Source organism: Camelus dromedarius, chromosome 2 (genome assembly GCF_036321535.1).
Source record: "Camelus dromedarius isolate mCamDro1 chromosome 2, mCamDro1.pat, whole genome shotgun sequence".
Lineage (NCBI taxonomy): Eukaryota > Metazoa > Chordata > Mammalia > Artiodactyla > Camelidae > Camelus > Camelus dromedarius.
The window spans coordinates 58,361,614-58,387,647 of NC_087437.1; the positions used below are offsets into that span (position 1 = coordinate 58,361,614).

Consider the following 26,034-nt stretch of genomic DNA (forward strand, 5'->3'; position numbering starts at 1 on the left):
ACTGACTGTGTTCTGTGTTCTGTCCCATCACTGGGGTTTTGCAAAATGGAGATAACTTTTGTTAATTAAAATTTTAGAGTATGTGTTCAAACCAAGTCGTACAAAGTCATTGGGTATTCATTGTACCAACTTCAGAAAGGAAAAGTAAGAAACGAAACTTTACCTGTATCTGTAGACCTCACAATACCAGGGCTGCTGCTTCACGTAGAGAAATGCACAGACCTGCACAATGCAGGTGAAACAGGTATTCAGAAAGACTGAGAGCAGCAAAGGAGGAGAAAGGAGCTGTCCTGCTGGTCGGTACGGAGCCAGCTTTGGGTAGGCATGAGTTGAGCTCACTGAAAGACAAATCCATTTTTTCCCCTGTTACAATTTCATTATTGAGAATAAAAGACTGAGATGCATATTATCCTGAGTGTTGTGTTAGGGTTCAAGTTCAGCAAACATGAATTAAGGGTTTACACCTTGGAAAGCTCATTGCTTAGTTAACTGCACATCTAATGCTACCAGCCTTTGCCTCTTCCATGCTTTGGTTTCACCCTCAGAAAGAAAAAGTAGTGGGTTTAAAAGTCCAATAATTAATGCATTTACCATATTGAATAGTGCAAATATTTTCTCCACAACCAGACTGACCAGGAATGATACGTAAAAGAGGAAGATGCCCTTCCGTAAGGATAACAGCACTATTATCTCTCAATGCTGACGGGAAAGCAGAGTTAAGATGAAGAGAGTAAGGATGCATCTAGCTAGACTAATCTTCATATACTGGGAAGTATTTTTTAAAAAACACTCACTCTATTATTCATTCAACCAACATTCTCTGAGCACTTCAGTGTACCAGGGTAGATGCTAGAGGTGTGTCCTGCTTCCTCCTGGATAAGTGTGTAAGTGGAGGACTGCTAGGGCACATTAGACTTAGGAAAAATAACTTTAAAAAATCTTGCTTCTGGATGAGAGTATTAAAAATATATTTTGGCCCTGGGATTTTTTTTTTTTTTAACATCTGAGGGGTTGGCAAGGGTCAGAGATTAAACAGAACTGCCAAAAAAAAAAAAAAAAAAAAAGATCACTACATCCATCTTAGAAGCCTTTTATTCTAACAAACTGATGAAAATGGAATGTATTTTACTTCTCAGGGCAGAGCAAGAAAGAAGCATGGGGAGGTCAGGATGTTTCAATTCTTCCCATCTGTCATCTCTTTCCTTCCCACAGCTGATGACTGCTTTCTTTGTTGTAAGAAAGTAGGGTATGTCTCCTTAGCTTTGTGTTCATGCATGTAGGGGCAAGGCAGCGAGGAGTGTGTCCAGTTTGGGATAATAAAACTCTAAAGTGGGTCTTTAGTTTGCTCAGTGTGTGTTCTGGGGTGATCGCATAAACTCTTTGGTCCTTCATTTTCTCAAGTATAAAACGACTATGTTGGAATGTCTAAACGGTCCCCAGAGGCTCTTCCAACTCACTCACCCTGAATCTCTCTGCCTGCCTGAATCTTTACCTCTAGCAGTTTAACCAGTGTTTCCCGGGAGGGTGCTGGGCTAGTGGCCATGAGGTATGCAGAGATGAGACGGATATCTCATCTGTTTTCAAAGAGCTTGAAGTCCAGTGGAAGACACAGATAGGGTGTGTAATAAAGAAAGTGACTAGCCTTTGTCTCAGGGACTGTGTATGGACAAGCAAATCAATCAGCCAACCAATCAATCAATCATGTGATGGCATTGTCTTTTCCCCATACTAATTCAGGCTTAAGGTCAAAGGCTTTAGTCTGGGAACCTGGGAAGTGTAGATGCCTTGGTGCGAGTGATTTTACGTTAATCGTACAATCATCAATGACTCCGAACAGCTGCAGATAAATGTCCACAGTTCTCAGCCTGGCAGTCAAGATTCTGTGATCTGACCCAACCTACTTTTTCAGATTTTATCTCCTGCTGTTTCTTTCCACATACCCTGCAGTGTGGTCAAATTGAAAAACTCTCGCCCTATACTTAGCAGCTCTCTCTTGCTCCTTCTGCTTCCTTCTACTTGAAATGCCCTTCTTTTTTTTTTTTTTTAAAGATATTTAAAATCTATTCACCCTGTATTTTGGTGCCAATGCTACTTCTTCCATGAAGCCACCCCGGTATCTCTCTTTTCTCCATTGTTATCTCTTCCCATCATTAGAAACAATCTCCTTTTTATGAACTCCCAAAGCATCTGTTGGTTTCTGGTACTCAGTACTTCTGACTTGCATTTCATCCATTCATGTATGTGAATCCATCGCTAAACTTGAAACATCAGTGAGAAGCCTTATAATGCCCCTGGTACTTATGTGCCTAACACATAATGGGAGATGAACACTTTTCTAAGAGGAGGTTGAATGGGGATGTCCCTCTTGGCTGGGGAATTTTGCTGAGCCTCATGTTTGAGGACAATGAAAGGCAAGTGCCAATTTAATGTAAAGAGAGATGACTATCGTATCTTCATAGTACCTAGTAAGAAAGCTGTATCCTGGTCCTTCAACTGTAAGCATTCCATCCCCTCTTCCCCAGTTACCCAGGTACAGACCATATATAAGAGAAAACCATGGAGATGATCAAGAGATTCTTTAAAGGGAATTGTTAAGAACAGCAAGAGCTGTGGTTTTCTTTCCAGCAGCACCCCAATACAAATGAGAGGAAGTCCTAAGAATCACCCTAGGAGAGACCTGAAGTGGCGAGGAGGAGACTGAATTTCTCATTCCCCTGCTTGTAATAGCAGAGGGAAGAGAGAGGGGGCAGCATTGAGAACAAGCTATGCATCTATTAGCTGGTAGGTCAAGTAAAAGCTATGGAAATTAACCAGACTAGAGCTATCTTGGAAGGAATCTTCTCAGCGGGGCAGTCTGCTGGGGCTAGAGGGCCAGCAGAAGAAAACGGCTTTGTAGCACATAGCACTAGAAAAAGCAGTGGCTGAAAGGAATCCTAGGGGGTCAGAGGAGAGAACAGCACCGATGTCAGGGAGTGGTCTGGTGCAGACCGCTCCTCAGGGACTCTGAAGAACTCAAGGACTCACAAGTGAGCCGCAGGCGAAGTGCCTGAGTTTAGACGCCTACCCTGCTGGAGGGCACGTGACAGGACAGAACTACAATAGCCCCACTTAAGGAGAAAGTCCTGGGCTGCTGCTACTCATGGTTGCCAAAGCAGGGCTGAGAGTAGCCAACACAGGGAAAATAGACATCCTGGCCTTCTCTCCCACTGCCTGCTCCAAGCCACAGGTCATGCTTGATTTGGGGAAGAAAATTTTAAATTGGATAAAAACATGAAATGTTAATTTCTAATACTTGGCCTTTTCACAGCTAAAGGTGAGATTATTTTAATACCTGGAATGGACCAGGAAATGATCTGCCTGTAGCATGACTGAGCTTGCAAGGATGGGAAAGCAATAGTGTTTGAAGGTAGCGGGTGAAAATAAACAAAAAATAGCTGTTTCCTCACTCTATTACTCCCTTCACCAATCTACCCCGAGTCCAGCCCATTTACTGAGCCAGCTACACATTTGTTGACTAATAATTGGATGAAGTGCCATCTTTCCAGTAGAACACTATGCTTCTGATCTAGCACCCTTCTGAGGCTTTTGTCTCCCATTGGTAACAGTGGTCCTGCCCTTAGTCATCTCAACTCTCCCGCCGAGCCAGCTCTGAGATGAGAGGCTAAGTTTCACAGGGTGACCAAATGGCAGGAAGGTCACCAGGCTATTGCCGTGGGAAAGAGTAAAGTACACCCATCACCATGGGAGTCAGATTCATAACCAATATCATGGAATTAAGTGCGCAAAAGCTCAAAGCAACTTGCTCAAGGTCGTCTGGCAATTCTGAGGCAAGGCTACCACCCATGTTTTGGAGTTTCTAATCAAATAGTCTACTTGTACACAGTCTAAGTCTTTTCTTGGACTCACCAAGTTAGTCAGTCTTCTCAAAAGAAGACGAAGAGGGTGCGTGGAGCACAATATCTTGTAATGAGTACTTGCAAGATGCGATGTACTGGGCTATACACTTTACATGCATCGTGTTATTGGATCCTCAGAGTCCCACAAGGACGCTTCTATGAGTCAATTATTTACTTAGTGAATACGTGCCAAAGGTCACAGAGACAGGGAGGATGCCCATGGCCTTCACTTTGATGCTACTGCCTGCTAGCTTAGCTCTTGGAACCTCCTGGTATTCTTTGTTTCTTTTTAGCATCCTTGTCCATGTTCACAAGTAAATCATGTAAATTGCTTAAAGAATATCCAACACAGTAGAAGCAATATCACTGATTCAAAATTATCCAGCCATGTGAATATTCATAAAACACAGAAAATATTTTAATGGGCTATGAATATTTCAACCTTAAGAATCAAAATTGACAGTACTTACATCTCTGATACTAGTAAATGTTGTCATTGGGCTGATAAGATAAATGACTTTGATATCAGTTTCATGCTTTAAGATGCTACATGGAAGGTCATTAATATTCTGCATTGCTTGAAGTTTTATCTGTTATTTTTCATAACACTTCCATTGTTGAACAAGGAAAAAGAGATGTGTATGTCATTCTTTTTCTTTGCTCTCTGTTGAAGGAGTCACCTTTCTTACTTATTAAGAGTTAGTATCAAGCCCTGAGTTCTTTGACAGGAAATACTTTATCAGTGTCATCTCAAAGGAAGGAAATGAGCGATAGCCACTGTAAGCCACACCTTGCTTTTGAGAGAATTCCACTAGAATAAAACGCTAGCATTTGTCCTCAAACGTCAAAGACCTAGCAAAAATCTGGTTTCACGTCAATGTGAAGCATAGCTGCATAATGGAAAATGACCTTTGGGTTTTAAAGATTTCCCTTCCTGGATTTCTTGTACATTTTTCTATGTACAAGACACAAATCTACAAAGAACTCAGAATACATTGACAATTTTCTGAGGCTAAGACCTATTCGCTATCAGGATATTTTAAGGCCAAGTCTGAGGACATCAACCCTCAACTTACTGTAAAGACCACTTTGAAAAAATTCATAGGTAATGAGGTTTTGGTAGTTGAAGTGTGTTGTTCTCCAAAGCTCTTATTTATATGAGTATTTCTGGTATTTCATGGATAAATACAAACAATATGGTTTACTTTGCCAAAGAGCTTACTTGTTAAACAGACCATCAAGGTAATGGCTACATCTTGCATAAGATACTGATAATTCCCAAAAAGCTGTAGTTGCTGAAAAGGAAAGGAAAGTAAACATAAGTGAAGCTCATCATAACTTCATCATCATTCCCAACACTCTTCTTGAAAGCAGTCAGGAAGCAATTGTTACTTTTCTCGCACCTTAGGAAGAGAGTCATTTACCTAAAATCTTTAGCATCTCGTTAGATAGAACAGAACTAAATCATTACTAGGGGGTGGAGGGTATGGGTCAGTGGTAGAATGCATGCTTGGTATGCACAGGGTCCTGGGTTCAATCTCTAGTGCCTTCGTTAAGGGGGTAAAATTAAATTAAATTAAAAAATTTTAGATCACTCTTTTCCCAGTGTTTAATTTAATTCCAAATTAGCAATGAAAGTCAGTCAGTTGGGAAATATCCTCCTATTGGCCACAGTAATTCTGGCTGCTGTAGTCTCAGCCTGGACGGTTGAACCCTCAACATGAGATATTTAAGCCTGAAAGTCTTACTGGGAACTTCAAACTTAAGTCTGGGTCTTTTAAGTCAGGGTCTCAAATCATTCCACACATTTTCCCCTCCATCCTATTCACAGATTGAGGTCAAGTAAGCCCATCACAGACTTCATTCCAGTACACCTGCCTTTCTAAGTTGTATGTAGACACAGAACTTCTTTTCTGTTCACATTAATGGAATTGAAGAATTTCAATATAAAAGTCAGCTGGTTATTCTCCAGGAACTTGCCCTGCACTATCTTTCGCAGCCAGGTCTGTTTATTGGCTTCCTAGCTATTGACTGAGCACTCAATCATAATCTGGTTCTACACATTTTACAGACCAGACTCATGCAAATTAAAAATACTTCTGGGTAAACCAGAACTAGAGGGAGAACTCAACGCCAAGAAGCTTCCAGGTGAAGGTCCTCGGGGTACACTCTTACTTAGGGTTAGACCTTCAGAGTGAATGGGGTAACTTTTCAGAGTAAACTCTGGTTCCAACTCTATCCAGGGGGACAGTGGGACTGAAAATCTGCTTTTGTATTTTTCAGAGGATGCAAATGATTCCTCAGCATCCCTCTCATCCTCCAATTCTTCCCCTGCCTTCTTTACATTTCCTTCTCATGTCCTTTCCCCTACTTTTCCCCTCAGATTGGTAAAGTGATACATATGCAGGGTGAGATGGAAGAGGGAGAAATTTTCAAAGGCGGCTTTTCTTTTTATTCTGGGAGCAGCTTTCATAGAACGATGGAAGGCTTTGGCAATCAGCCAGCCTGACTACCTGGAGGTGGATAAAGGCTTGGCCAAGAGCACGATCGCTTTTACTCTTAGTGACAGAGACAGAACGTGAATCCAGGCTTCCTGACTTGCAGTTCAGGTCTTGTTTCTATCCACCTGGTTGTCCCTTAGCCTTGGTGTGTGCTTCTTGCAGTTGGTAGTCTACCAGAGGCTGGAGCCCTGTGCGTCTCTCCTTCACCAGGAAAGCAGTAAAATAATCCCCTCCTTGCAGCATGCCCTGAGCTTGCTGTCATTTTCCTGCAGAGCAAGTTAAACCTGGACCGATACAGATTACTTTCAACCTACACATACTTCTTCCATACAGCTAATGAATTCTTAGATGATTATTTTTATCATTTCATTTCAAAAAATCTTAATTTTTTTTTTTTTTTTTTTTACAGAGTTGCTAATCTTTTACTAATGACATGTGAAAGTTCTGGGCAGGTTCAGAAGGAAAGCTCCAGTATGGGAGTTTTTCCAGTTTTTGAATCCTTCAAAGTCAAACTCAACAACTTCTCTTTCTTTTTATCTCCTTTTAGTGGGCCCAAAATATTCCACAATTGGAGACTGATCCGTTTCCTGCAGTGTTATATTTAGGCGGCTCTGAAGCTCTCTTCACATTCTAAGTGAAGAAATCGAGCCTTGGGGAGGTCAAGAGTCTCAGGTTATCTGGAGAAAAACAACACTCATAGAAACCAATTCATGTGCACTTATTTCTAGTGCCATGTTTCCTGCACAGTTCTACCAAGTTTGCAAATTTGCAGACATCTATTTTGAGAAATGTCATTTATTTATAAAACATTAAATCCTGGGTAGGAGCTGCACCCCTCCCCACCCCTGGAAATACACAAGGGATGTAAATGCAATTAGAACTGGGAAGAAATTATTTTGGTTCATACCCAATAGAGCAGCGATGTACCAATAAACTGGATGATGCCATACATGGTCAAGTACTTAAATACCCCAAAGGATGAAACCAAAGCAGCTCGGCCTTCTCTGTTGAAGAAAAAAAAAAATTGGTTATGTATGATACACATCTCTCAGTCTCTTTTCTATTTCAAAAGGAGCTCATTTTAATAGCCTGTTGTTATACAATCACTTAATCACTGATTCATTATCTCAATTATTCATTTAACCACCCATTTGCTCATTCTCTCCTTCAATCCTAACCTCACTCATTGATTCACAGGCTCACTTTTTTTTAGGGCTTCTGAGTACCAGCGTTTCGCTCAGAGTCATGGAGGATACAAATGAATCAAGCACAGTCCTCATTTTCAACAAGCTTTCAGTGAATTAAAAAGATTACCATGTACATTATAAACGCAATACATTGTGACAAGGTGCAAAATGTCAAGCATTGGCTCTCCTGAGACTCATTCCATTCTAACAACACTTGCTCCCTGTGTATGTTTTAAAGTCCCTTAGAGATATCGAGCTAAGGGACAGGTGCTCTCACATTATAGGGAGTGTAGACGTGACACCAATATTTAAGATGAAATGGGTTTTGTTGGCTTCAGTACACCAGGAAGAACCCAGGGTAATAATCGGAGCTAGTATGGGAATCAAAAGAAATAGACAATGGTAAAAATGGCAGCTTAAAAAGTAAACAGTCCCTAGTCAATAATATTGCAATAACTTTGTATGGTGATGGACTGTGACTAGACTTACCATGGTGATCAATTCATAATGCATATAAACGTCGAATCACTATGTTGTACATCTGAAACTAATATAATGTTGTATGTCAACTATACTTCAATTTAAAAAAGAAAATAAACAAATATTACCCCCATAAAAAATTCTGTTCGAGCTGTTATTCCTGTAACTGGGTCTAGTTGGTGATAGATTACGACAGACCAAAGAAGACAACGTGAGGTAGCAGCACAGGGTGGGGGTGGGGGGTGGGGAATCCGGCAAACAAGCCCTCCTGCAGCTTCCTCTTGTCAAGGTGGAAGCTTGGGGATGAGAGGAAGCCCGCATCCTCTTGGTTTCCAGTTCCCAGTGACACGGCACCTGCGGTGCTCAAAGACTTTGTCAACAGAACAGGGACACTTGAAATAAGACCTAAAAAGCCAAACCAATAACCACTTTGCTTCAGGCAAGATGAGAAGGTTCTCGAGAGAAGTGAGCCAGGATGCTCTGGGTGGATGCTTTCCACCAGGCTATGAGGCACGGCCCTTTGTTTTCAACACAGAGGGTGGAAGAAACCAGCGGAGAAGGGGCAAGCATGGGAAGCCTGGATTGTTTTCTGACATGAACTTTGTGATTGCATCTTTCCTTCTGCAGTTGCATACATTTCCAAGAAAACTGACACCTAGACTTTTTTTTTAGAGTGCAAAAAACCAGAATGGTACAGCATAAAGAATGTTTTGCACAGGCCTCCAAAATTACTGCTGTTCCTAATAGTTGTGAATTTTAAGCAACCCAGTTGTTTATTTAATGCATTCACAAATGTTCATGGAACGCTCTGAGGTACTGTGGCAGGCACAGTGACACAGAAATGAGTAAGACATCGTCCTTGCCCTAAAGCACTTGAACTATAACAAGTCAATCATGTTTCAAAAGATAACAATGAAAACCTGTGTTCTGGATCCATGCACCTAAAGCCACACTTCATCGATCCTCAAGAGGATGCTTTCCCAAGAATAGCCAGGGTAAAAGCAGCCTAAAAGAGCTGAACCATATCTAATGTTTATGAAACTGTGAAATATAAAAGCAAAGGGTTTCTACCCCAAAGTCTCACTAAACCATCTGCCACGAGAAAAATTTTACATTCCGACTGATATTTTAAAACAGTATATTGCATTCACAAATGCATTGAGCTGCTTGCATGAGAAAGAGCATCTGAAATTCCATGACACTGCTTTTTGGGTGAATCCAGTAGGCGCTCTGTGCAACCATCCTGGAGTTCAAACCTCCTCCACACCTGACACTCCAGCTTAACTTCCACAGCTCCCATGTGAGAAGACTTCCAGCCCAACTGGGCTACCTGGCCTCTCACCCCAGTCTCCAATTAGAACCCCACTTCTAAGCATGGCTTTCCATCTAACTCCACCTGGAATTCCACCCCCCGCCTCCTTTGTGTTTACATACAACCTATTCATCCTTCAAATTACAACCCTCCTCTGAAATCACCTCTCCCGGCACTGAAATATTACTGCATTATTTGGACGCTAACTTATTTAAAGCTCATTTATTGAGCACCTTTCACCTACCAGGTAGAAAATTCTGTGTTACACGATTTTATCTCTGTACATCTATCTATATATACCCTTTACTGGAATGTAAGCCCTCAGGGCAAAGCTCTGTCTCATTCTTAATCCATCACATTTTTAAGCTCAATATTTAGAAAGAGCTCCATGGATTGTGTTGATGGCTGGAAGCATGAACTCTGGTGAGGGTCTTGAATGGTCTTGTTTTGTAGTCACCATGATGCAAATCAAGTTAGGGCACTAGCGATAGTAAGGGTAGGGCTTGGAGACACTCTCCAAAAGACGAATCACTAAAACACGATGCTTTGTTCACTAGAGATGAAAAAAAGGAAAGAGTTAAAAGCACATCGAGGTTCTGAGCCTCAGAGAGGGACTCTAAGGACCCAGTGGTCCTCGGGACCAGGAAACATGGGAGTGAGGAAGGGAAGCTGCTCTGAAGGCAGGGGAGGTGATGATGTTTGCAGGCACGGAGGACACAGGTGCAAGCACCCAGGACTCAGAGAAAGAAGTCAAGCTGTCTTGCTGATTTGCAGCCAGACAGAAGCTAACACCTTTGGGTGAGTAACTCCTACCAGTAGGTGCCAATTCAGCTGCCCTAAGGGACATGCTGAGAACATCATGGTTGTCTTTTTTTGTATAAACCTCAAGATTTAGTGATGACTTCCAGACCACTGGCTGTGAAGATAGGCTGAGATTACTCCACAGTGTTATAGGAGACAATAAAGGAATACGATTTATAAACAAAATGTAAAACCTGATGTTTTATTTTTAACTGCATTTAAAATATGAGTAGAGACAAGATCAGAAATAAGAGTGGAGTGGATGCGAAGGAGCTGTACCAGGAAAATAAAGAGTTTTTAATTCCTTCCCTTTCCCTGATCATTGCCAATCAACGGGAAAAGTCTTTGGTGCAATCATCTTGGATATTCACAAATTTGGATTTTGGAGACAGAACACTTTGGGGAAGCTATCTGATGGAGTGCTCCTTTTCTGCTTCCTCCCCCTTCCCCAACCCCTGAGAGAAAGGTTCCAGTGAGCAGCCAACATACAAAATAAATGAGACATGAGATAGATAATCGGTTTTTAAAGATCAACTTTAGCTTTTGACCATCCACCTAACACAGCCACTTATCCTTTAAAGCTCAACAAAAGCCACTTTTTTGTTGCTTTTACTAGCCTTCTCAAGCAGTACTCATGGCCCCCTTACTTGGTGCTCAATGGCACTTCTCCCGTGCCTCTGCTGTGACATTTGTCACTTTTAAATTATAGCTGAATTCTGTCCGGAGCCAGACTGTGGGCCCCTCAGTCAGGGGGTGGAAAGGGAGAGGTGGCTTACTTGATGAGCTGAGGCACGCACTCAATATTGCCTATCTTCGAGGTGAAAGGGGATGCCACAGACGCCTCCTGTTCTGACAGCGAAATGCCCGCGTGAGCCATTTTCAAAGCCTGGAATGATAAACTCATGTTGCACCCGCGACTCCTCAGGCCAGCCTCTAAATGCTCAAACACAGTGAGGCCATTCTTCTTATTACAGTGTTGATAATATCTCACCCTGCCACCCCCAGGTCTGTGTTTATGCTGTCCCTCCACTTGGAATACACGAAGTCACCAATTAAAGAGGCACCAACTGAACAACGACCCAGAGGTAGAAGAATGAGGGCTGTGTAGGTATTGGTTGAGGGGGTGTAGAGATGATAAGAAAGTGAAAGCACTCGTTTGGGAAGTCTATTAAAAAGATGGCAGCACTAGATGGACCTTTATGGGAGCCTTTACCATCGTGGTTCTTACTTAAGAGGCCATCTTCATGAACTATAGGAGAAACTATCTAATCTCCATCTTTTCCTAGGCCGCCTGATCCAACCAATCAGCTAACTGCTGGGATGCAGTATCAGGCGTACAGCATCTTCACTGGAGACAGGGACCAGATCACACTCAGCAGAGAATCATTCCAGGCTACACGTTGCCTCACTGAAATCAGGGCTAGTTAATTTCTCACCAAGACTGAAAACTGTCCACGAGTGCACACACATTGGCCAGCAAACAGGTCACTAAGCCCCTGATCCTACGAGAACTGTATGAGAGTGTGTATTTCGGCAGCTCTGTGGAATGAGCAAAGCACCTGGTTAACATGGCCACTATACACTCAATTCATGTTCAGTGGATATTAGAATCTCTCCTTCTTTCTCCTTTCTCCCTCAGCATTTTGTGCTTCATTATGTAATTTAGGACCGTCTACTTTATGTTCGGGTTAGTTTTATGCATGATTTTTATTCCTGCCAGATAATGAACTCTGTGGAGGCAAAGACTAAATCCTTTTAACACCTGACTTATTTGTTTTGTTCTAGATGCCACATTATTCATGAGAATGGATACTAACTCTAGATTTTGAAGAGCGACAACTAGCTTCTTCTCATAAAGCATGAGGCAGAAATATTCATAACAGATCTCTGAGTACGAACATAGTTTTTCACAGAACTTTGGAAAAATTATTTAAGAAGGAAGTAAAACAAATACCCAGATCTTAAGTATCTAACAAGCTTTGCAGACACAAAGCATTTCTCTTCACTTCTTGTCTCACAAATTAGCTTCTAAAATATTTTGTTCTGTACCTAAGTCTTCAAGGTAAGCTACTATTTCAACCATATCTTTGAAACTCAGATTACAAAGTATGTACCGCTTTCTACTGCACTTGACAAGTAATCTACAGAGAATCTTTTAACTTAGGTTTGCTGTAGTATGTAATAATCAAATAATTTTGTCTATAATTTCACTGAGCATAAGAGTTCTGGGGTAAAGCCAACTTATAAAAACTAACCCCGGTGTAGAGGTCTGGCAGAAATAAATATAGTTAATACATAATTCAAACATTTGCCATCGGTTTCAAATATTTCCTTCACTAAGCCTTTACCAGCCGTGTGACTTCAGGCAAAAAAAGAATTCGCCCCTCTGAGACTCATCTCCCTTTTATAACTGGAGAGATTTAAACCAGCTAGTCTTGTAAAGTCCCTTTAGCGTCTGAAGTATGGGAGCCTATGCAGCCTTTCCTCATCTTTATTATTCTAGGAGTTGCCAGAAAACAGCCGAAGTCACCCATCTCCCTTTACCCCACACCACTTCCAACCCGCACGCCAGTGGACGTGAGTATAAAGATCAAAATGATCACGTGATGCGATTGCTGGTGGAAGGGTGAAGAGTCAGACCCCAGGGGATACAGGGTACTCAAGAGAGATATGAGTGAACCCCCTAAATTAGAAGTATAATTTCTACTCACCCCACAGTCATTAGCTCCGTCTCCACACATGCCTACATAATAGCTGCAGGGGAAGGAAAAGGAAAATTAACAGTTTAACGCCGTGATTAATTCCCATCATAAGTAGCTCATACGTGATGTGTTTGTGTCCTGAACACATGTGGAATCAGGCTGAAGGAAAATGACTTGGAGAGAAATATTCCCAGAGGAAGAAAGTCCTTGTATATTTAAATCGTTTCAATCAATCACATGGAAATGATGGTGATACCGACAAGGACGTCCAGGAAGATGATCACACACTTCAAAAGAACTCCTGTTGGGTTATATCTACCAGGGCCATGCTGAAGTGTGTGCAGTCACAATCGTAGTGCTTCCCACACAACCTAACGCACGGACCATAACCTAGTCCATCTGTGTTTTGGTTGCTGGCTGCCACTGAAAGCTTAGAGTGTGGGCAGTAGGATGAGAAGCATTTGGGAAATGGCTGAACAGATATAATCAGAGGCATATTCACATATCCTAGATGCATCTTGGAGTGAAAATGAGCTAATATGCTCCCCATCTATACCAGTTTGATGTGCAAACACAACGGTATAAATAGAAGAATAAGTTTTAAAGCTGTTCTTAAAGAATAGGAATTTCTGATGCAAGATGCACTCTGTCTTCTTAGTAAGTAATACATTGTAGGTAGTGATGAATGGCAATACTATTAAAGGCTCAGGGGTAATTTGCCAAAAACACATGAAATAACACAGTCAACACAGGGAAATACGAAATGCTCGGATAATTTCCTTATTATCAGTAGACACATAAGAAATACCCATCTTTACAGGTCAAAAATGGTCAAACATAAAGAAATTCATATGGTTCAACCTGATCTTCACCTAGTATGTATGAAAATCACCCTGTAAGCATTTGCTTGTGATCATGCACATATCAGGACTATGCACATTTGCTGAAAGCGGCTTCCTCTCTTCAGGCATAAGGCCTATATTTAGTCTTTATAACATGCGGAGAAGAATTTACATCTTCTAGTATTGCCTGGATTCAGAATCAGTTCTGAATGATAAAGGTATGAAAAGGAAGATTGAGAAATTGAAAGGACAGCCTATCCTGAGACAGCATATATCTCCCTGGACTGATTTTTCTTTCGGGGAATATAGCTTTTCCAAAGTAAGCATTTAAGTTGGCAATATTTCTCAGGCATTTGAGAAGGGTAAAATTACTCTCTTCAGCCAATATCATATAATAACTACGTAAGTAAAATAGTTATTTTAGACACTGGTTACTAACCCAGCCTCAAGGCATTGTGGGAGTTAATAGTTAGTTTTTGAAACTTCCCCAAGAACGCTTAGGCAAGAAAAAATAACAGTCAAAGGCAGTCTCTAGATTTTACCTACTACTTGTCAGCAATTATCTAAAGTTTCACAACTGTCCATTCCTTTTCACTTTCTGGAAACCTGTGGTCCAGAAATTGTAATATTCCCAGCAAATAATAGGTAGATCTGGTCTCAAGAAGACCCGTTTCACTCTGATGTGACTTGGTCATCTGTATTTTGAAGGAGATAGGAAAGTACTTTGTCTTTGTTTTTACTTCGGCCTCTATAGCTAAAACAGTAAAAATGCCATTACATCTCTTTCCTAGAGGGCCAGAAATTATTCACATATCTTCTAATGGACCAATCTCAAATAATTGCAGATGATAACACATGCTTCCCCATTTTCCCTATTCTGAGCTGTACAAACCCCTGTTGTTTCTTTTCTCTACATCGAGCAGGGGATCTTCCTCTAACTTAGGTCACAGAAGGAATGTTCTCTGGGATAAATGACTTCTAAAATGGCCCTCCTGGTATTCATGACGTATAATGCCCTCCCTTGAGTGTGGACAAGACCTTGTAACTTGCTTCTAATGAAGAGACTAAAGTGATGGGATGGGATGTCACTTCTGAGATGAAGATATGTAAGTGGTGACACCTCTCTCTCGGACTCTTCTTGCTTATTCACTCTCCTGGAAGCTAGCTGACACACTGCGAGCTTCCTCAAGAAATGACCCTGGTGGCAAGGAACTGAGGTCAGCTTCTGCCCAACAGCCAATGAAAAACTGAAACTTTTAGTCTATCCACCCACAGAGAACTGAATCCTGCCAACAACATGAGTGAGGCTGGTGGCAGATCCAAGTGCTCAGATGACTGTGGTCCTGGCCGACAACTGATTACACCCTGTGACAGACTCACTTAGCCAGAAGACTCAGCTAAACACACCTGGATTCCTGAGCCACAGCAATGTAAAATAATAAGCAGTGTTACAGGAAGCCACTATGTTGGGGGGTAATTTGTTACATAGCAATAGATAAGGAATACACTCTCCTTTCATGCAATAACACCTACTTTAATTTCTGAAATTCTTCAACAAGGCTAGATTTCTGCCCAGGAGACATTCTTGCAAAAATAGTTCCATTCACCAGAATCTGGAGAGAAAAACAACTATTGCAATAAGATTAGAAAGAAGAACACTTTTAAAATAAAAGAACAGCCCTGAAAAATTACTCCTGGCCACTGTGTTAATATAGCATTGGGTGGTGTGTCATTAGACCAAATGTCAAAAAAGGGAAAAGGGGGGATTTAGCGCTTTAATATTTAACGTTCACTCTCAGTTCTCCATCTCAAGTCTATTACTTTTTTCCAGGTCGTTTGTCCAAGATGAGGTAAGCTCTAATTAATAACAGTAACTAAAAAGCAACAGAGCATATGGGATTAAGATGCTTAAGGAAACACAGTTCTTGTGACTAAACACTGTCTCCATAAGTGCAGACTAAGCAGAAGAAAGAGCAATAAACTGAGAGGTGAGACTCACGATTCTATTCCCAGCTCCGTCCCAAACCGTGCAAACCTTAGAGGAGTGACAACCTGTCTGAGTTCCCGCTTTCCCATCTCTCCAATGAGGAATTGCACTAACAGCTTGCTACAAGCCTTGAGGGGGTCTAGATTCTACGGTCCTTGACTGGTAAGGCAACAGAACTTCCAACACACTGCTAACTGATTGTTGCTGCCCTGGGCTTGCGCTCTACTTATCTTCTTCCCACTGACAGCACAACCCTACAGGGCGCTATTTTAAAATAGACACACAGCGACAAGATAACAAACGATTTTGAGAACAAACCACGAAGCCTTTGTTTCCTCCGGCTTGTAATTTAAGAATCCAGACAGGAAAGGGACTAGGGCTCAGCCTGACATGAGTTGGTGACTTTCAGAGAGAAGCTGACCCCCAGAACAGGAGGCAGGTTTGGAACGACCTGACCTGGAGGCTCCCTCTGCTGGGGACGGAGTGGACTGGCTACGGGTGCGGGGCGAGGGGCAGGACCAGGGCGCCCACCCTGAGCAGGAGGCCACGCGCATGTGCAGAGTGGGCAGTCCCCGGAAAGTCCGGAAGCAGCAGTGCCTCTTCGCGGGTGTTTATTCTCCAACTTGGAGACAACCTCGCTGATCCTCGCTGATCGTCACCTGCATTGTTCTCTTATCCTTTTTTGCTTCAGTAATTTGGGGAGCAAAACACTTCATTTCTCCAGTACTTACCTTTGGAAGCAAGCTGTTAAAATGCTGAAATAGCACTTGGTATGATTTCCCACTCATAGCAAAATGGTAGCAGCTCCCTCTCTCTCCATCAGACACTGAACTGTTTCCAATGCTGATGTAAGTGTCCTAAAATTAAAAGGGCATTATTTCTACGTTGGCTCTTAAGGAATGTCTCCATTTTCCTACATTTTATGGAAGGAATGGTATTCATGTTACATAACAGTGTGAGGGCCAGCAAATACATCTGTAATTTGCCCAGTGAACTTGGTCTTATATGAGGAAGACACTCAAAATGTACCACGCACCGGACCCCCCCCCCCCCAACACACACACATCATGATATGCACATAGAATGCCTCGGCAGCATGATTCTCTGGATCCTATCCTGGGAGCTAACACGGGTGATGTCAGTCTACTGAGGAAATCATCCCAAGGGCCCCATGAGTGAATCCGAGGAAGAACAGGAAACATTCTTCCATCCTCTTCCTTCTCCTCATGCATCCTTTTATTTCCTAAGATCTCTTACCATTCATTCATTCGAAACCATGCCCAGTTTCCTCCCTGTAAAAGAGGTAGACTCTTTCTCGAGAGCCTAACCTGACTTCTCTGCACCTCACAGTTATCCTCTCCCTCATCTTGCCCAGATCCTCTTCCACATCCTGTGTTCCCCTGCAGCAGCACTAGTCCTTTTCTGAAACCCTCTCTCTCCTGCCTTTAACCTGTCAGTGTAGCCCCATCACTGGGTTCTAGCCCCAGCTGGCTCCGCTCCAAGAGAAAGCATCTGATGACTGGCTATGCACTCATCATGTCAATAGCTGGTGATGGTTTTTCACGGAACGATTCTCAGAGGGCCTTACATTTGTGTTGGAGTCTAAATTCAGATAGTAGAAAAGATGAGAACATTTTCTTCATTGGAAGAATTCATTAAAGAAAGCATCTTATTTGAAACAAAAAAAATGCTTTGATGTGTTAAATTGGGAGGCTAGGTGATACACCCATCCCCTTCCAACTTCCATTGTAAAACAGCCAACAGAAGATGTGCTGTTAAGTGTTCCCTTGAGGCAAGGACTGGATGTTTTTCTTGGAAATTGAGGAGAAAAAGTACAGTGAGAGGGAACCAGAGAGGAGGAGAAAGCCTGAGACTGATGTGACTTCTCCCGGCAACGACAAACCTTTAGTAGAGGCGTTAAACTCCTAAGTGGGTAGTGTGAGTAGACTCTTAAAAATTAGCGGGGATCTGAGTTTCATCATGCACTGAAGTTGAGGCAACTTGCATTGATGCCGAGGCAGGTGGGTTTGCAAGGAAATCAGAACCTGGAATCCACTGAAAGCGGAGCGCTGGCTGTTACCTTTCACAGCCCACACAATGGATTTGAGCCAAGTAAAGGCACCTCTTCACAGGGTAGGGGCAGGGCTGCTCTGTACAGCTGTGCAGTTTGTGTGCTGCACAAAGGCCTCTTCTACACTGAACAATCTGAAGGGCTGGGCAGCCTGGAGGGAGGGAGCATTTCTGTAATTTATCACCTGGAGGACCATCTCTTTGAATTCATACAAAGGTAGAGGAGCTACATTTAGTAATGAACTGTCAGGCTGCAGCTCATTCTCGTCACATGAAAGGGCTGTCCTGTTGTCAGTGCCCGGGAAGCTTGCTACCTAGCGATCCCAGCATCTGTTCACATCATGTCACGGGTACAGTACGGTCCAAATGCCCATGGACTGGGCATGGCGGGGGGAGGGTGTGGATTCGAATTTAATGTCCTGCTCTGCAGCTCACCAGCGTGTGTCTTGGGCAAGCTTACCTCTCTAGGCCTCAGTGTTCTCATTCGTAAAATGAATAGTTTGCTGAACTGTGTAGGGTAACCGAGGATCAGAGGGGTGAAATGGATGTTAGTGAGCGGCTCTCAGTCACGTCTGCCCACTGGAATCACTGGGGGAGGGAGTGACGCTGGCTCCCAGCCTGGAGATTCTGATTGAATCTGTAGAGTCTTGGTTTTGGACACTTAAAAACTCTTCTCCGGGTGATTTCTATGTGAAGCCAAGACTGAGACCTGCTGGTAGAAATGCTTAGATCTTTGTAATCTGTAAAACTCTGGCCAGATGTGAGGGACTTTTACCATGGTGACTTCTAATACCGAGAGAGGGCTGCTCAGGGTCAGGGCTATTTTCCATCCACCCAGGGCCACAAAGGGGCCTTCGATTATTCACTCACATTCTTTCCAGGTCCCCTTTCTTGGTTCTCCACCAGCTGCCATGTCACGGAGGCAGGGACAGACTCTTCTGGTTCATTGGCTTCAACAAGGATCACTTGACTCCCTCGAGGAATCATTTCAGAATTCTTTGCAACAGTAATGGCTGTTTGAAGGTTGTCCCCTAGATGACAAAGAAATTCAGTGGGCTTGCTTTGTGTATAAACCTCTCTGCATCCAGAACTGAGCTCGCCCTCCTCTGAGTGTTCATACCATATGGTTGGTGCCCTTGACCATATTGTTGGGGGGCATTCAGTGCTTTCTGCCTTTTCCCATAACCATTGATCAAGCCTAGACAGTAGTCCAGCACTGTCTGCATCTCCCTCCCATAGAGCATCGTGTTGTGAACGTGGCGTATTTCTAAAACACGCACAAATGAATAGATAAATATTTAAGTGCTTTATGACGAATCCTCAGGAGACTAACAGCTTCAAGTGGTGATGGTCACATGGGCCCGGCCTGATACCATAAACCCATTCTTGGGGTCTGGATTCCAGTTAAGTAGAGCACAAAGCACTTAGGGCTGCCCGTGTTGGGTTGGGTCATCACATGCCGTGCCTACCCCACTGACCTGGAGGACAGTCCCGCAGAGACTCACACCCTTTACACAGAGGTCTCACTGGGCTTCTTGATCAGAACCCAATCTCATCTTTCAACATTTGCTGTGAGCCCACTAGCCCTGCACAGATCCTGGGTAGGAGCAGTGGGCATCAGACAAAGAGAGTGAGACCCAGTCCTGCCTCTGAAGCTCACGGTCGTGCTGTGGGGAGTGGCACATGTTCCCAGCTAACTGGAACACAGGGTAACAAACTTGACAGCAAAGCATTTTTCTTTCTGTCTCAGTCACATAAACTCAGCTCACACGCTCTTTTTCTTATGCCTGGGATACAGGCAACCTGTCAGGCCTTCAGCCACCCATACCGGTGATCATCACGGTCCTGATGCGGGCCTCCCTCAGTTCCTTCAAGACGGGTTTGGTTTCCTTTTTCAAGCGATTCTCCATTATGAGAAGTCCCAGAAATGTTAACTCTGACTCCACCTTCTCTCTTTGGATTCGGGGAGAAAGACAACATTAAAGTGTATCCATACAGTCTCAATGGCTGGATCTATTTCTTCTTTTGAAAATGTCCAAGTTTTATCAATGTAATATATGTACAGGTTTGAAAAACTAAAAAGAATCCCAAAGCTTATAGTAATGAAAACTAATAGTCATTGTCTCCACCACACCTCACCCCTCCTGCTTCCCAGAGGCAACCACTTTTATATCTTTTGGCTGCTTTTTCCAGTTTTCAATTCTATTTAAAAAAAAATGTGTTTATCTTTCAACTCTTCTGTTGGTTTTTTAAATTTTTTGTTAGTCATATATACTTTTTCATTTTTTGAGCCTGTAAGCATTTCAGCTTATTAGAAATTTATTAAGTACAGACTACACGTAGGATACTCTAGTAACAGCTGAATGTGGAATCACTTAACTTCAGCCTCCATCTGTAACCTTCAGTAAATACATGACATCATCCAAGGAAGAGTTTTCATAATTTGAAATCGGAGGCTTGGAGTCTAACCGGGTTATATTAGTTATGTGGGACTTCTCCTCTGGAATAAAATAAATCTCAGGTGTTTCTTAAAAAGTAAATTTGGGGGCCAAGAGCTCTTTCTTGATCCCTCATTGTTCCTTTTTTCTGTCCAGGGTGGAGTTAAGATTGCAGGGAGAGGAAGAGGGAGGAGGGGGAGACCTCGGGAACTAACTTTTATACCTGCTATCAGCTAATCCCCCCTGTTCAGTGCCCTGAGTCTCACCTTCACCTGCCATAGTACAGGACATGTCAGAGTCTCACCCTCTCTGGGGCTGCAAGGTAAACCGACTTTCCTCCTGCAGTACCTTTCTGTCTCTCTGGCATGGTGTAGGCTACAGCTTCTTCTGTCCTGCTGACTCAGCTGCCATTCTTCCCCACCTACTTTGCATCGTACACAAATATGTAGAAATCTTTCATCTGAACTTACTGCTTTTCTAGTTTTCTTTCATACTGTTGGTTTTTTTTTTTTTTTTTCCTATCACATTAGGAGGGCTTGGGAGGGAAATACTCAGGTGATCAGTTAACTTTCTTTAAGAGAAAGATCAGAGTTGGATTTCTCGATGAGAAATAATTCCAACTGGGATAGAACTAAAATGAAGCAGCCTCTCTCTGGAGGAGAGTGCAAGTGGCTACATCCTTTGTTCAAAAGTCCAGTCATTAAATCATGACTTTTAGATCTTATATTAGGCACTTTGGTGATTATTCAGATAATCAGATATAAATCCTGCCTTAAGGATCTGAGAGAATGTTATAAAATCCACCTTCATACAGAATTCATTAAATTCCCGTCATTTACATTAATGACTTTCTATTATAAATTGGATTAATGTTTTCTCATTAACTAAAACTAAAAGAAATATCCAAAAATCTTCTCACCAGTTTATTCTGGTTTTGGTCTCTGTTTTATGACTCTCCTCTTGTTCACTGCATCAGGCACTTGGGTCTCTTGGGACGCTGCAACTTTCTAGCAAAATCCTGTGTCAAGGCCTTTGCACCCACGGACTATGACTGCCTGCCATGGTCCTCCCCTGGATATCTGCATGCCTTGCTCCCTCACTTTACTCTGACCTCTGTGCAAACCTTGCCTCCTTGGAGGACTTCTCTGATCTCCCTGGGGAAAATGGCACTTTCTGTCATTTAAAAATCCCCTTAACCTACTTTATTTCTTTCCTTCAGGACATTTATCACTACCTGAGAATATTTTATAGATTAATTTTGTTACCCGTTTCCCTCCATTAGGATGTAAGCTTTGCGAGGACAAGGATTTTATTTTATTCACTTCTGAATCCTCAGTGCCTTGATGAACATCTAACACATAGTCAAGCTCAATAGAAATTTGCTAAGCTCATGAAAGGGTAAATCTTGATCAGGTATTTCTTCTGTTTTTAATTTTTAAGTGATTTTTCCCTAAGCCCTCTCAAGAAACTCTTCTACTTCCCCTTTCTGACCCCAGTCTTTTGGAAGTTATTGATTTTTCTCATTGGAAAACTTTGTTAAATATAATTTGATTCCTAAAAAAATCAAAACTCTATTCTTTCACCCTGTTTGAAACTAATAACTATATTCTAAGAAACATAATCAATCCTGATATTCTCTGGGAAAACCTGAGTTGTTTGAAAATCTAGCACATTTATCTTCATTTTCTTATTTTGTTATATTTATAATAATGTCCATCTCACTAGTGGCTTTTAAATGAGAACATCACAGCTGCCTGTATATGTGGCAGCTGCACAGTGGCCACACTCCATGTCTAGCAACATAAATCTTTTCTTCACACATGACCTTAACTTCCATTATTAAAATCTGTATCTTGAAAAATTACAAAATCCTGTGTGTTACGGTTGCTCAAGTATAGCTAACACCATGAATGTTAAACCCGGGAGTGTCATTCATATATTTCAAAATGAGCTTTGTGATTCTATTTGGAAGATTAAAATGTCATGGCTGAAAGGCTCCTTCAAAATCATCCAATCCCACATTTGATAGATGGGGGAAATAGATACACTGTAAGAAAGGGATGGTGATTACTGATTCGATTAGAGTAGAGGGACTTAGGTTGTAAATAGCAATGTGGAGCCAAGGATATCCACATCATATACACAGGGGCTAGTAACTGCATGTAAGTGAGGATCTCTCTAACAGCAACACAAAATGAAAGTAAAGAACGCATAAGATTTGTTATTCAATTTTCCACAGTATTTCTCTACTCCTTTGTCATAAACAACTCAAAAACAACCTCTAATAACTGAGACAGAAAGAAAGAAAAACTAAGCTATAGATTATCCACTACTGTGGGCAGTTTATCCCTGAATGTAGTTAAGAATACTGAATGCCATTCCATATAAGGAATGCAGTTTGCACTCACTGCTTCTCCAGATCTGAGGGAGGTGTACTAGTGATTCCTGAAAGAAGCCAAGTCTGAAGGATTTGGAGGTCATTCAAAGTGCCAGCTGTATCCTCTCAATCTCTTTATACGGGGACCCCCGATCAGTCAGCCACGTGACAGTCCCAGGTTGAAGGAGGGACGGTTGTTTTTCATGGGATGATGGAGAGATGACTCACAGGTGTCTGGGAGTCAGGAGATCTCAACTGCCACCCTTGTTCCTCCAACAACCAGCACTGTGACCTGAGCAAGTCCTCCCCAGTGTGGCCCATCTCCAAACAGGGGGCTCGATGAGTGATTTTTCATCTCCAAGAGACTTCATGGGGTTTGAGCTGTCCATCATGCACTTCCAGAACTCATTCACCTCGTGCACACAGAACCTGTGCTGGTGCCAATTTCTGAGCTCCTTACCTTGCTAAACTCTCCACTTCTGAAAGCTTCTGCATCTTCAAGTTTTTGTGGGCAAGGGCAATGACACGGAAGCCTTGCATTGTGTAATTCCTCAGCTCCTGTGAGAAATTCTTGGGCACTGCCAGGAGAGAAGGGAGAGGTAAATGAAGGTCACATCGAAGGTGACTCAACTTCTAAGCAAGACTAGGATGCAGTCCAGAGACAGTCCAGGAGAGAAGAGGTGGAGGGAAGTAGATATAGCACTGTGGTCTACAGGGAAAACAGAAAAGAAAAAAAAAAAAAAAAGGCACTGGATTAGGAGCTGGCTCTTGATCCTAATATTTGTCTTTCTGTTGACTGACCATGCATCCTTTAGCATCTTTCAGCTCCAGTTTCCTCATCTCTATTGTGGGAATGAAATTCCCTTGTCTTCCTAATAGGTCTGCAGTTAGACTGTGAGATCCTTGAGGGCAGGACCAAGTCTTTTCCGTGTCTGTCTACCCAATCTCTAACATAGTATGTAGGGGATGATAGGGGTAGGCAAACATCTGCCGAACTGATCCAGAATGAGAGTGTCTCTGAAAGCACACTTCAAGCTCGAAAGTACTACATGACTGAATAAAAGGAAGGGTTACTATTATCTGTTGGCCAAAATGATGCATCACCCCAAGGACCAAATATACGAAGACACTGGAATTCTACTTGGAAGTAGCTGGTGACGTAAGTAAAAAACCAACTTTTTAAAATGCCAATAGTTTCAAAAATAACCAGACCATACAAACTATTAATTATATTGCTTACTAAATAGATGTGTGATTGCCTCCCAGATTCAACCATGCTGTACAGTTTCTTGGGCTGAAAATATGGCTTTACTATACTTGGCCCAGCCCACATCACCTCTCATCGCTCTAGCCATTATATTCAGAAATCTGTAGGCAAAGCCCGGTTCTCTCACTGACGTTGGGTTACATCTATGTTGAGAGCCGTGGACCCTGGCTGGCTGCAGCCTTGAAAAGTGCCAGAGCCTAAGACTTCCTGTTTCCCTCTCCTTGGTCCTTTCCGTCCACTCCATGCTCTGCCTCCAGCTGACTCCATCTCCCTTTCTAATGCTTATCTCACTACCCCCAATCCGCTTTCCAAAAGCCACCTCTAGTGGGGAGGGTATAGACCAGTGGTAGACAGCGTGCTTAGCATGCACAAGGTCCTGGGTTCAATCCCCAGTACCTCCATTAAAAATAATAAACAAACAAACAAACAAACAAACAAACAAACAAACTTAATTGCCTCCCTCCACCCCCCTAACCCCCCTCCCAAACAAACAAACAAACAAAAAGACCGAGTTGCAGTCACTCTACCTTGTTTTAACTTTCAGTCTATAAAAATATTTTAATAGAAAAGCTACAGCTTCAGTTAAAGGCCACCAGCAACTTCATCAGTGAGGTATCATTACTCTATCAGAAATGAATGCCAAAGATGTGTCATTCAGCAGCTGGGTGCCCTATGCACTGCCTGGGTTCAGTAAAGACAGACCTCAGGACTGCCTACCCAGATGAAATGATGGAAACTATTGATCCTCTAGATCAGGAGTCAGCAAACTACAGACCAAATCTAGCCCATTACTTGTTTTGGTAAATAAAGTTGTACTGGAACACAGTCATACCTATTTGTTTACTACTGAGGGCTGCTTTCAGGCTCCAGTGGCAAGGTTGAGCAGTTGAGACAGAGATGGTGTAGCCTTCAAAGCCTGAAATATTTACTACCTGGCTCTTTGCATAAAAGTTTGCCATCTGGGCTTTATATACTGGATGACACAATGCCAACATTTGTATCTTTTGGCACGGTGATCATAAGTAATGTTAATATATCTATAAAATCTTTACAGTTTATGTATGCCTACAAAAGTGTTAGAAAGGAGCACAGTATAATGAGAAGTGTAGTGGCTTAGCTAGCAAACCACCTGAGTTCTAGCCTCTACTGCCAACCAGCTCCCTGACCTTGGGCATGTTATGTCTCTCTTCTGTGCCTCAATTTACCCATCCATAATAGGAGGAGGTTGTGAGTTTCTCTATGTCCCCCTTCAGTTCAGACTTTTTGAAATTCTAAATAATTTTAGGGGTGGGGATCTAATTTCAAGGAAGCTCTTGGCTCCCTAGTTCTTAAATACAGGAAAAAAAGAAATCGCTGAAAATGATATTAACATATGTCAAAGATCAGAAGTTAGGACAAGAAGAAGAGCTGGAAAGGCTACCAGAAGAATAAGAGGTGGAAAATGACAGACTGAAAAGAAAAAAATTGCAGCCAAGTGTAGACCATCAATCTGGATGAAGTTAATGGGAGCTCCGAGGAAGATCAAAGTCAGGAAAAGAGGGGTACTTCTGAAGTTAAAAAAAGATTCCAAGTAGAGAGAGAAGTTAAAGCAATCATTTGCCAAATCTAGAATTCTGTGCACAAGTTGATGGCTATCAGCAATTGTAAGGAGAATATAGATGAAAATCAGGAGGAAAAAGGCCAATTTTATCCAAATGAACTCATTTGAATGCAACAATATTCTTATAAATCTGAGCTGCAGCTTCGAGATTGCATATGTTTATAAGACTAAGAAATAATACAAATCAACTCAAAATCTGGCCCAGAAAGATGAAATTGCTGTGAAAATGATCAATTACCTTGCTCTAACGGCATCTAATTTACTCTAATCACTTTTTTTCCCCTAAAAGAATTATCTTTTTTATATTCTCCTCCCATTGATCTGTCTGAGGCTCCCAAAGTGGTATGAGCCTCGCAGGGGGTGAAGGAGCACCCCTGTCTGCAGAATTATCCCAGTGTCCAGACCTGTCTCTTTGGTTCCCTCTGAATGCTCCTCATTCTCACCCTCCCTGGTTCTCTGATCCCTGTGTTGTTTCCTGTTCTGGCTCCTGATGCCCCACTGTGGTTGGGCTTTTCTGGCTGGACCATAGCCTGGAATGTACTCTCTGCTTCTCTGCTTTGAAATGATCACCTCT

The 26,034-nt window shown here is 42.3% G+C and overlaps 1 protein-coding gene across 1 annotated transcript in view; it reads right to left on the reverse strand.

Annotated features, from left to right (window-relative positions):
• ATP13A5 (ATPase 13A5) overlaps positions 1-26,034 on the reverse strand; it is an 83,451-nt gene that overhangs the window by 13,314 nt on the left and 44,103 nt on the right. Inside the window, exons 17-26 of the mRNA XM_064476965.1 lie at positions 23,054-23,171; positions 19,607-19,731; positions 18,649-18,809; positions 16,440-16,565; positions 15,255-15,334; positions 12,889-12,931; positions 10,954-11,063; positions 7,305-7,401; positions 5,119-5,191; positions 164-338 (exon numbers count right to left, since the gene is read on the reverse strand). Of these exons, the coding sequence (XP_064333035.1) occupies positions 164-338; positions 5,119-5,191; positions 7,305-7,401; positions 10,954-11,063; positions 12,889-12,931; positions 15,255-15,334; positions 16,440-16,565; positions 18,649-18,809; positions 19,607-19,731; positions 23,054-23,171 (1,108 nt within the window). The remainder of the gene's footprint in view (positions 1-163; positions 339-5,118; positions 5,192-7,304; positions 7,402-10,953; positions 11,064-12,888; positions 12,932-15,254; positions 15,335-16,439; positions 16,566-18,648; positions 18,810-19,606; positions 19,732-23,053; positions 23,172-26,034) is intronic.